We start from the raw sequence: 12,327 nt of genomic DNA, 5'->3' as shown, positions 1-12,327 counted from the left end.
TATTCACTGCAGGCGGTTTCCATCTTCATTGTGGGCATTTGAAGCCCACAAGCATTTATTTCCTGGATGCAGTGAATGCTGCTCCCAGCATTTACCGCTCGTTCCCGCACATGCTCAGTGGCATCTTGGGAAGCCTGAGACTAGCTCCCAGGAGTCTGTGCGGAGTCTGGGAGAGGCTAGAAACACGCCTACTCCCATGGGAGGAGAACCAGGAAGTGCAAAGAAGAATAGAAAAGTAAAAGGTAATTACTGCGATTTAAATTTTTTAAACGGCATGTCAGCATCTAGGCAAGGAAGAGAATACATACAGATATTGTTCAAAATTTGGGTGGAACCCCGCTTTAAGTACTTGCCTCACAGAGGAACATAAATCGTCAGTGACAGTACTGAAACCATAGCATCAGCAGAACAGCCACAGAGCTAACATTCTCCAAAGGGATAAAATCAAAGGCAGCCTCCATTAAATTCTGATAAGTCACTTGTCACTTTAGGGGTTCATGTATTTTAAGTGTTGAGTCCCATAATTTAGCTACAAACCAAAACTAGAAAAATTTGCCTTCAGTCTGAATTGAGCTGTATTTTATACTGTACGCACATAAACATTTGTCTGTGACACCACGATACATACACAAAGTGACAACACAACATATGCTACTACTGTCTGAGCATAGTGCAAGAAGTTACACGTAAATGTCTAAAAGGATTGCTGCACAATACGATCTGTACCTTTGAATTTGTGTATTCTTGTATTGCAAATACAAACAATAATAAAAATGTTATTTGGGGAAAAAAAAAAAAAAACCCATTGGTGTCTGATGACTTCTGAAACTGATTAGCCTGGCAACTGCTGCCCTTGTCAGACAAGCAGGGGTCCAGGAGATGTACCTTAAAGGCTTTAAGATTGATGTACTGAGAATTTCATTTTTCACCAAATGTGCGTTTTGACCACTATTAGTGGGCATACACTTCCAGTAAGCTCCGACTGCTACACAAGGGTGGCACAATCTTTTCCCTGGGTTTCTGGATGGTCTGGAGCCAATTCCGTGGACACCCTGCACTGAACTTTAGGACTCCTTTGTCATTGTGATTTTTTATTCATTTGGAAATTACAACCAATTCAGTTTATCCTGACGACTTTACGCCTATAAAATACCCATGTCCATTTAAATTCAGCTAATCCCTGAACTGTGGTGTTTATGCACTATATTTTATTTGTGTCCATATGAATTGTGGGTTTGCTGCACATAGTATATATGCACATGTCAGAATATGTTTAATGATTAGTTTTCATCCAATTTACTTGTAGTGCTGCACATTAGTTTTTCACATTCTACTTTATACCCAAGTATTGTGCTAGTAGCTTCTTTTTAGAATCACCTTGGTGATAGTGAGAATTTTCTTTTCACAATTTTGGGATTGAAAACACCAGCCTATTTAAAAACAGAACTACAGTATAGGCAAAACCTTTTCACTTTGGACAGAGCAATGGAGGGTTGTAACCCCTGTAAGGTTATGTTTACCTCTCTTGTCCCATTGGGGAGATCTACCTTCGCTTCCTGTCTCAAACCAAACCAGAAGTGAGGAAATCCCTGCAAATTAGGGGAATCTCTTGGGCTCCTGAGGTCAGCAGAATTTGTGTCCCACTTGGATGATTTCCCCACTTTTCTGGGGACAACCCAAATTTTTCTTTTACTTTTAACAGGGCAAATAGGGTGAATCTATTCTCTCTTTATTGCTGTCTATTCACAAGACAGCAATAAAGACTGAAAGGTGTTCTAAACCCTAGCCACACAAATCCCACGAACCGTCATAGCTGTACGTCAGCCCTTGTGCCCGCTGCACTGTGGAGATCGCGATGACAATCAGCCACGCGTGGTCGCAGGCATGAGAGCCAGAACAGGGATGTGTGTATAAACACACACATCCCTGTTCTGGGAGAGAGATTGTGTGTTTCTACTAGCTAGGAACAATGATCTGTCATCTCTAGTCAGCCCCATCCCCCTACAGTTAGAACACAAGGGAACACAGTTAACCCCTTGATCACCCCCTAGTGTTAACCCCCTTCCCTGCCAGTGACATTTACAGTGTACACAGTAATCAGTGCATTTTTATAGCACTGATCGCTGTATAATGGTCCCGATAAAAAAAAAAAAAAAATCACTGATCACCGCCATTACTAGTAGGGAAAAAAAAAGCCATAAATCTTTCCCCTATTTTGTAGACGTTATAACTTTCGCGCAAACCAATCAATATACGCTTATTGTGATTTTTATTACCAAAAATATGTAGAAAACATATTGGCCTAAACTGAGGAAAAAAAATTAGCTTTTTTTAAAAAAAAAATTGGGGATATTATCGCAAAAAGTACAATATTGTGTTTTCAAAATTGTCGCTTTTTTTGTTTATAGCACAAAAATTAAAAACCACAGAGGTGATCAGATACCACTAAAAGAAAGCTCTACGTGTGTGTGGTAAATTTTGTTTGGGTACAGCATCGCACGACCACGTAATGGTCAGTTAAAGCGATGCAGTGCTGTATCGCAAAAAATGGCCTGGTCATTGAGCAGCCAAACCTTCCGGGGCTGAAGTGGTTAAGCAAACATTTGCATCAGAGCATCGGATTTTCAGAGGTTTGCTTATTAACATTTCAATAAGGTAACATACCAGAGTTTGAAACAAGCTCAATGTCATTGCCTTCGAGGATCAGCTCATCTTTCTGGGCTTGAGACACGGCACAAACGACACCTGCAAACAGATGAAGACATTCAGCCTCTGTCAGCAAGGAGCACAAAACATTCACATATCAAAGGAATTAGTCATCAATTGCCTTCTATCAAAAGAACATTTCACAGTGTTTATGTTAAAGTTTCATGTAGTTATCCCAATCCTAAGAAATTGTTTTTAGAATATAGTTTCCCAATAAGCTGTCCTTTTTCAGAAAATCACACCATCGCTGCATGTGGCTCACAGCGGGGGTCTGATGCATCCTGGTTCAGTTTCAGGTCTGATTTCAGCCCAAATTTTGGGCTGAATTCAGACCTGAAATGGACCAGAAGAAACACAGGGCTCCTGTGCAATTCACACAGGAGCCGCAGCAGAGACATGTGAACCGGTGTCTTGCCGAGAAAGTTCCCCTGGCAGATAAGCACCCCCTTGTACTGCGCAGGTGCAGCGCTTGCGCAGTACGAACGACTAAGGAGCCGCCGAAGATAGCCGAAGCTGAAAACCTTCAATCAGCTGTACACGGCACCTGCGCCCCGAGTCCAGGTTCAAGCCCCACCATCCAAGTGGACCTAGAGGTAGAATAAAAAAGTGCGAAGCGAGGCTGTGCCCGTGAGGGGCCCTGTTACAGGCGCCGTGTACAGCTGATTTACACCTATTCAGCTTCAGCTATTTCCGCCGGCTCGTACTGCACAAGCTCTGCGCAGTACAGGGGGGTTCTTATCCACCGAGGGGAACTCTTTATGGAGCCGGTGTTCTGCCAAGAGAGCCGGTGAAAATCTCCTGCTATTGCAAATTGGATGCAGGTTCCCCGCATCCAATTTGCATAGATGTGAACCCAGCCCGAGTATCAAACTATTTCCAACATAAAAAAAATCTAAAGCAAAAGCCAAGCCCCAAACCTCCAAATTGGGCTGAGTAACCAGATTGACTGCAGAAAGTTTTGCCTAACATTTGGCATTTATTGTAGCCGCAGGAACTGTAGAGAAACAAATCTTCAAGAAGTTGAAAACTGGCACCGAATTCCTATACTCTTCCTTTATTTTCCATTGCAGCAGGGACCAATGTAAGCACTAGTAACTGCAAGCTGTTAGAAACTGTCAACACTCCCCTGTGATCTGAGGATGAACTACTTCTACAGCTCGAGAGATCTTTTGTTTTTACTGCTTGTTGAGAATATGCAAAAAGGTCCATTGTCTGGACACAAGCACACTTCAAAAGAAAATCTTAAAAGTAGAACTATAGGCAAAACTTTTCATTTTGGATAGAGTAAAGGAGGGTATAACTCCTGTACTGTTTATTATTAGCATATATGTATCATTGGGGAGATTTACCTTCACTTGTCCCATAGCCAAAACAAGAAACAGGAAATCTCTTGGGGACCCCCAGATCACCAGAACTAGTGGCCTCATTGGAAGATTTCCCCTCTTACTTATCCGGTGACAACTCAAAATTTGAGGATTTTTTACTTTTGCTTTCAATAATGCGACACAGGACAGAGTGAATCTTCCTAACTGGAACACAGAACGCAATAAAAACTGGCAGGTGTTCCAATCCCTCTCCACTATCCAAATGTAAAATACAAGTTTTGCCTTTAGTTATACTTTAACCAGTTAGTAAAACTTTTAGAACAGCTGGCATTTTCAGATTTTTGCAAACGTTAAAGTCAGCATTTTTTGGCTAGAAAAATAAACTTAACCAGAGTATTTAAATGTTCTGAAACCAAAAGTCCTGTAAGCTATAAAAGTGATCAGGCAGCCTTATAGCTGATCAGATAATTTTTACATTTGAAGCCCTCAGCCTGCTGCACAAAACAGCCACAAGCTCATCTTACCCACTTCAAAACAAGGACATCCATAGGAGCGCAACTAGTAGTGCACAGAGATTCCAACCAGCGTTGTCAGCCATGCTTGGATTCTCCTCTGCAGACTAAACCTGTCACCATAGTTAGAGATATGAGGGGGATGTCACAGTTTAGCTGGTGAAAACTCAAGCAGCACTTCTTGGGATTTCAAGGCCGCAGAGGTATTCATTTCAATAGGTGCTCAATATTTTACCCTGCGTCCTCCCACACATTCTCTAGCTTCACCTGGTATGTAGTCTACTCCTACTATAAAACCAGATGCATCCTTCAGCACAAGGCAATGAGTGACTCACTTTCATGAACTCACCAACACATGCAGAGCAAAATATTGCATATGCTTCTCGTTTAGATATGAAAACAGGTACACTTTATGCTGAAAGTGCACAGCTGGACAGATTAATGTGTTCCCTAACATTACAAAATAACCCAACATTAATAAGGACCCATTAAAGCTTCATTATCAAATACTTGACAAAGTTATATCACATTCATTAATAAAGCTGACAAGTTTATCCCATTTACACCCTTTCAGAAATGGGTTCAAAAATTAATGAAACAGGTCTATAACTAGTTTTTCCATCAGGAGAAGCAACCTCACATACCTGGTCTCATGCGTACTCTGCGGATGTATTTTTCACCCAAGAAGTTCCTGATCTCCACCAGTGACCCAGTCTCCTGAATAACTACGTTGATTGGAAAGTGAGCATACACCGATCTCATCTTGTAACGAAAACCCTGAGCGAAAAAAAAAAAAAAAAAAAAGTCAAGCTGTATTTATAGTAAGTGCTAGGAGGAGGAGCAGACTACATTTTACAAGCACAACATATAGCTTTTGCATTATGCTTGTATAATTTCATTTTCAGAGGTTCACTTGAATATTTTCTAAAAAGCTGCTTTCCCTTCCTTGTACTTTTTATTATAGTAGAGCTACCATAAACTCTAAAGTTAGAGGAAGTCCAGTCTGGGTGAAAAAAAAAAATTTTTTTAAAAGTCAGCAGCTACAAATACTGTAGTTGCTGACTTTTAATATTAGGGCACTTACCTGTCAAGGGAGCTCGCGATGTTGGCACCGCAGTTGATCTTTGGATCAAATCCCAGGCGCTGCCGCCGCCATTCCTGGTAAGGGAACCAGGCAGTGAATCTACTGCGCATGCGCTTTTTAACTGGCCTGGTGGCAGTGGAAGGAGGGGAGCTGAACTGCTGGGAGATCTGGCCACGGCCAGTCTCCCGGAAGGGGACCTGTCAAAAACAGCCCCCCCCCCCCCCCCCCCCCCCCGGAAAGGTGCCAAAATGTGGGGTGGAACTCAGCTTTATAATGGTTTGTTGAAAAAAAAAAGTAAACACTTACCTGCTCTGTGCAACGGTTTTGCACAGAGCAGCCCCAATCTTTTTTCTTGGGCCCCCACTGGCACTCCTAGCTTCCCCCCCAGTACAGAGGGGCACTCATGCATGCTTGCCCCAGAGACCCCCCCTTGTTGGGATTGACAGCAGCAGGAGTCAATGGCTTCAGTTGCTGTCTGAGCTACTGAAGACTAAGAGCCAAGAGAGTCTCTGCTAAAGTATAAGGGGGGACTGGGGGAGCTGCATGCAGAAGGCTTTTTACCATAATGCAGAGAATCCATGAAGGTAAAAAACCTTTAGAACCACTTTAATCCATTTCAGTGTCTCCAGTACAGACTTGACAGTCTGTTCCCTCTGCTACAGATGTTTATCTTTCACATCTACTGAATGTTCTGATGGGTTCAGGTTGTTCCACTCCAATTTACCTACATATGTTCAGGTACAGAAGGGGGAATACAGAATACTATAAATATAGCTACATAATGCTAAAAATAACTTACCAGTGTGACTCCCTTAATCATGTTTTGCACATGGCTGCAGATTGTGCGCACTGTGGCCAGCTCCTTTCTGTTACCCCACCATTTGTCAACAAGGAGCTGCAAGAAACACATAAGCACTGAACAGAGTAGTAAAACATTGAATTCATCCCTGTGATTAAGCACACTACTACACAACCTTCCAACTTCAAGCAATACAAAACAAAAATCTAGAAATCTACAAGCCTGAAAACTGCCTACCCCCATAAACATCCCACATGTGATCTTAAACAGAAATCCAAGCAAAATATTTTTTAATCGGCAGTGTAAAAAGTTAACTCAAAAAAGGGGTTTATGTCACTTGCCGCAATTTTTGAATATTTACACCCATTCAGGCCAGATCATACAGCTCTCACTATACTTTCAGCCCGCTGCAGCTTTCATAGGAGGCTACATTTCATCTCTCCCCTTGTTCATTTCCCAAGTTGTATTCTGAACCATTCACAAAATACAGGGCATTTTGAGTATGGACAAGGGAGTATGGGGGGGGCCCTTTACAAATTTCACTTTTCCAAATTGATCCAGAATGGTAAAATAACCATTAAAGGATGGGTTCACCTTTAGGAGCATATTACACCCATATTTGGGGTTCTCATCCATGCCCCTGCTGTCACTTTTAAATCAGCACAGCTGTGTGGGGCTCTGATAATATAATAATAATAATAATTATAATAATAAATGAGGGCCCTAGTGAGCGCTCTTGGGGTTCATTGATTGTTCCCGCTCTTCTGTAACTGCCTGCCCATATGGGAGATATAATTCTTTACAGGCTGCAATGAAGAAGAAGAAAAAAAAAAAAAAAGCGATTTACCTGCAGAAAGGTCTATTTTTGGAAAGGTGAATATATCTTTTAAACCCTAAATTAGAAAAATCACTGCTACTCACCTTAATACATGAACTAATGGATCTAGCACACACATACAAGGATGCGTAGGCGTGTCATTCAAGACATATGGCACAGCAACGGCCTAGTACCCCATTTGGTGATTTTTACCTACAAGTAAGCCTAGAATAAGGCTTACTTGTAGGTAAAATGAATATCTCCTAAACCTGCATGGTTTAGGAGATATTCACCCTGCATGCAGCCGCTGACATCAGCGGCACATGTGCTCTGAAGGTCAGGCTTATCCTGCCGGAACTTCAGAGCTCCTTGTCGGAATGTAGGACTCCTTTGCCCATCGGCAGTGACAGTCACTGCTCTGGCCACTCACAGCGCCAGAGCCCGAGAACCCGGAAGAAACCCAGAGGGAACATGTCAGCCCCCTCAGCGGTGAACTGCGGGGGCTTCGTTCTAAGGTAAGCATTTCATAATGTGCTAGTAAGCTATGCATTCAAGCACATTATGAAGTGTGTCAATCCTAAGAATAAACCCCTTATTTGACCCCTTTTGCTCTGTTAAACCTACCACTGACAAGCCCCTTCTGATATATGCAGGGGGCAGATCCCCTTCTGGAGACATCAGAGGTCCATAAGACCTGCGCACCCCCACCCGTACCCAATTAAGCACAGATCATGCTTGATTAGCTGCTGGCCCAGAGACAGCAACTGGGGAATGACAGCTCAGAACCTGGAACTAAATGCTCATTGCTTCTGGATTCATTCACTGTAAAGGAGATTAGAGAACAGTTGCTCTCCTAACGCCTCCCGCTCAGCAGTCCAAAACCAAGGTGGGTGGCAGACCTTTACAATACCGTAAGGCCTCATTTAGATGTGGGAATTGGGGGAGGCAGTAAAAATGGGCAGCTGAGCTGTGTTTTTATTCACCAATCACTTCCCCTTAATCTGAAATAGGCAGCAGAAGAGGGTGTTTATATGGCGTGGTCACAATGCTTTGCACATGTGGAAAAATCTACATGTATCGATCGGCGGGCGGAAATCCCAACAATAGCAACACATTCAGATGAACGGAAAAGTGCAACAAACTTGCAGTTATCAAAATGAGGTTTAAAAATATGCAGTAAGTAGTCACATAATTTCCTCCCCGCCTCTCAATCACCTGTGAAGCACAATCTGAATGCAGATTATGCTTTAGAGCAGGGATATGCAATTAGCGGACCTCCAGCTGTTGCAGAACAATTTCTATGAGCCATAGCAAGACTGACAGCCACCAGCATGTCACCCAGAGGCATGATGGAACTTGTAGTTTTGCAACAGCTGTAGGTCTGCTAATTGCATATCCCTACTTTAGAGGAAATGTTTAAATCTACCCTAAAAGCGATCAAGCCAGAAGTCGAAAGACTATAAAAAAAAAAAAAGTACCAAGCTCACATCTGTAACTGTAAGCATGAGCTTAACCACTTGAAATTCAGGCTGTATATAAAATGACCCATGGATAGCAAAAGGTTAAAGTGGATGTAAACCCTCTCCTATAACCACAGCCTCAGATGACACAGGGATGAAACAAATCTCCCTACATAAGTTTTACATGTATATTCTGCAGTCTTTCCCTTTCTACCTTCTTAATAAAGTGCAGATTGTGCTCGAAATCTTGTTTCCTTTTCCAGCAGTGGGTGTGGAGTATGGGCATACACTGTGTGAGAGCAGGTCAGAGAAAAGCCCCCCCCCCCCCCCACCAACACAGAGGCAGAGGAACATGCAGAGCTGTACTGGGAACCGACACAAATTTCCAGCTGCTGTTATCTCCTGTGTCAGAACTTCTCAAAAGGGACTGCTAAGAGGAACGGAGCAGCAGAAATACACAGCACTTATAGCTTTAGAGAGATAATAAAACACTACAGATATATGTGCCTAAGTTAGATTTCATGAATGAGGTTTACAAGCACTAAGTCACCTACAACAAATAAAATGCAGCACTTACCCTTTTCTTCTTTCTGCCCAGTAGACACAGCTCTACATTTATGTGGTTGAAGTTTTTCCTCAGAGTTCCTCTGGGCCCCTTCACAGTTACTGTGCGGCCCTTCAAGGAAATGGCAACTGTTAAGAAAACAAATTGTCAGAAATAAATAAAATCCAAACAGAATCCGCACTGCTACACAACAGTGTTCTAAAGCCAAGAAAGATCAGCATTGCTACCCAAGACACCTACCCTTGTCAGGGATGTCGACAGTCTGGTTGCTGAGAATGGTCTTCATTCTGTAGGGAGAAAAAAAAAAAACTATTGGTAAATGGATAACTTTCGCTACAGATCTGCATACTGCCAAAACGCAGACTTTACTATTCTGCAGAAAATAGCTAAAAGCCAAGTTTCACAACACAACAGCCTGATGAAACGTAAAGCTCCTTCATGGGACCTCTAAACTATTCTACACTCAGGGTCCCCTGAATGCAGAGTGCATTGCACATGCGGATGTCATTGGCTGCAGCCGATGTGACTATCGATTGAACAGTGCAAGTTCAGAAGATTACAGTACCTACAGGTAAGACATAGAAGCTAACCTGCAGGGACAAAATTAAAGAGATTTTAAAGCTCTGATCTTTCTCCTACTCCCTGACTGCCAATTTTGGAAACTTTTTTTCCAGGGAGCGGGTCCCTATTTCTGGCAAGTACCCACTCGGCTCACCTAAGCGAGCCAAGTGAAAGTTTCCATAACCGCCACCACAATAACCCTCCTGGGACAGGTTCCAGGAGGCTGCAGGACCATTCAGAAAGGGCAGTGTATCCTGAGCACGTTCAGTACAGTAATAAATGAGCCAGTAGGAAGTCACAGCCAGCTTCCCACACAAGACCGTGATGTCAGGGGCCCGAAGACCGGAAAACAACCACCCCAAGTGATGACAGTGCTGCATCCCTGGACTGCCTAAAGTGGAACTATACCCACCTATACTCCAGTGATGCCGGGTCCCAGAACTCCTTACACAGACGCTGACATCTTTGGCCGTCCAGCTTCCAGGTCTCGATCACTGGCCGCTTTCATTGGCTGGGCAAAGAGAACTTCACTCCCTCGCCTGCGCAGGAGTTCAGTGAGATTCGGCATTACCTAAATTATGCAATGTGCACAGCATATTGTACAGGGGCGAACAGGCAAGTAACTTTAATGCATAAGACATAAAACATGTCTCTTCTACATTAAAATTCCTGCTTGTGTGCAGTTTTATTTTTGGCCAGACGTCCAACTTAATTAAAGCAGTATTGAAAATTAGCTTTTTTTAAAACTTAAGGCAATGGCATAATGTGCAAGTATGCATTGCATACTTGCACATTATGTGAAACTTACCTTAGAACGGCAGCCCCCAGTGGCACGCTGTGACTCTGAAGCTTCCACCTTGACCTGGTCTCTTTTCCAGGTTTGTGGATTCCAGCTGTGTGAGTGGCCAGAGACTCGATGACACCACTTTTGTGCAGGGAAGCTGCTGTTGACAGCACGGGTTTGCCGTTCCTTCAGAGTGCATGCACCGGCTGCATCTACAGTAAATATCTTCTAAACAGCGCATGTTTAGAAGATATTTACGGTACCTATAGGTAAGCCTATAATAAGGCTTACCTATAAGTAAACAACTATGGGAGTTTACTTCCTTAAATGTCAGCAGCTACAGTATTTGTAGATGCTGACTTTAGTGTTTTTTTTCTTCACACAAACGGCTAGAGTTCTTTAGTACTACTTTAAAGTAGCATTGAAGCCTCCTTTGTGTTAAAGTATTCACCAACACTACTACTTACAGCATCAACTATTTAAGGGAATAACTCCCTGATCTTACTTTTTGTTGCCACTTGCTCCTTAGACATCAGAGCTCCTAGCTGGAACTGGATGGCGAAGGTAAGCTGCAAAGGTCACACACCGGCCCCTCACCTCTATTGATAGCGCGACCCATGTACACCCTACCCAGTACATCAGCTGTCCTTCCAGCACTTGCATGCCCAGCCCCAGGTTGAAGGTTGCACACCCTAGTCCCATGACTAAACCATAGCCATAACAGCAAGGCACATGCATGCCCTGTCACCCACTGAAATGTGGCTCCATGGGTGATAGTGGAGTCACCCCCAAGATGGAAACCCCAAGGCAAGAAATCTCCAAGAATTCACAAGTGACAGCTGCAGTCAGAGAGCAAAGGGAAACCATGGCATGTTCTCTAGCAATAATATATATATATATATATATATATATATATATATATATATATATATATTCTCTAGCTATCTAGATAGATATCTAGCTCATTTCACTGTGAGGATAAAACACTAAGCTTTCTGGGATATCCCCCCTTTTTGGGGCAATGTAATAAAGTCTGTGATACATCCATGGAACAATCCTATAAAAAGGTAGGACAGTAAACAATCTCTATACAAGAAGTAGCAGCACCCATGATATGTGGTTTGTAGAGCTGGCACAGAGCATCATGATATTGTCCTGATCATAGAGATTAGTGTGGAGGAAAGAAGGGAGACCTCAGATAGCTGACAATACCCACCACCACTCACTGCTACATCACCTCCAGGGACCTCGGGTCACCCAGCAGCCCCATAGTAGCCAATGGTCTATACAGACAGACTGCACACACAGCACTCCGCCATCTGTAGGCCCGGGAGGGATGAGGACTGGGTGACTTTTATACAGATCATACAAGGCCAGCCTCAGCCCCATACCCGCTCCATCCTCCTCCACACACCGTGCGCTCTATGCTGTACACCCTCCCGGGCTCTGCTGAGGCCCCATACACCAGGATGGAAGTGGATTTTTCTCTCTAGCGCTACAAACGCCGCCATCTCCTTACCTCGCTGCTGACGGGGGAAAGGGAAGGCACGTGTCGTCATCACGTTTTTATACAGCCGGCGACGTACAAGCCTCCAAAACCACTTCCAGGCAGGACACTAGAACGCAGCCGTAATCAGTCGATTATCGATCAGATGTTTATAATCTGAATTGCCAACAGTGTGAATATTTTAACCACGGGTAGCAGGCTATAGGG

The 12,327-nt window shown here is 43.3% G+C and overlaps 1 protein-coding gene across 1 annotated transcript in view; it reads right to left on the bottom strand.

Moving 5' to 3' along the window:
- Positions 1 to 12,239, bottom strand: part of RPL9 (ribosomal protein L9) — a 15,842-nt gene extending 3,603 nt beyond the window's left edge. Inside the window, exons 1-6 of the mRNA XM_073608685.1 lie at positions 12,133 to 12,239; positions 9,509 to 9,555; positions 9,281 to 9,396; positions 6,427 to 6,522; positions 5,188 to 5,320; positions 2,665 to 2,745 (exon numbers count right to left, since the gene is read on the bottom strand). Of these exons, the coding sequence (XP_073464786.1) occupies positions 2,665 to 2,745; positions 5,188 to 5,320; positions 6,427 to 6,522; positions 9,281 to 9,396; positions 9,509 to 9,554 (472 nt within the window). The 5' untranslated portion in view covers position 9,555; positions 12,133 to 12,239. The remainder of the gene's footprint in view (positions 1 to 2,664; positions 2,746 to 5,187; positions 5,321 to 6,426; positions 6,523 to 9,280; positions 9,397 to 9,508; positions 9,556 to 12,132) is intronic.
- Between the last annotated feature and the right edge of the window lie 88 nt (positions 12,240 to 12,327).

Source organism: Aquarana catesbeiana, linkage group LG01, assembly GCF_042186555.1.
Source record: "Aquarana catesbeiana isolate 2022-GZ linkage group LG01, ASM4218655v1, whole genome shotgun sequence".
Lineage (NCBI taxonomy): Eukaryota > Metazoa > Chordata > Amphibia > Anura > Ranidae > Aquarana > Aquarana catesbeiana.
This window is presented reverse-complemented; position numbering and strand designations above follow the sequence as displayed.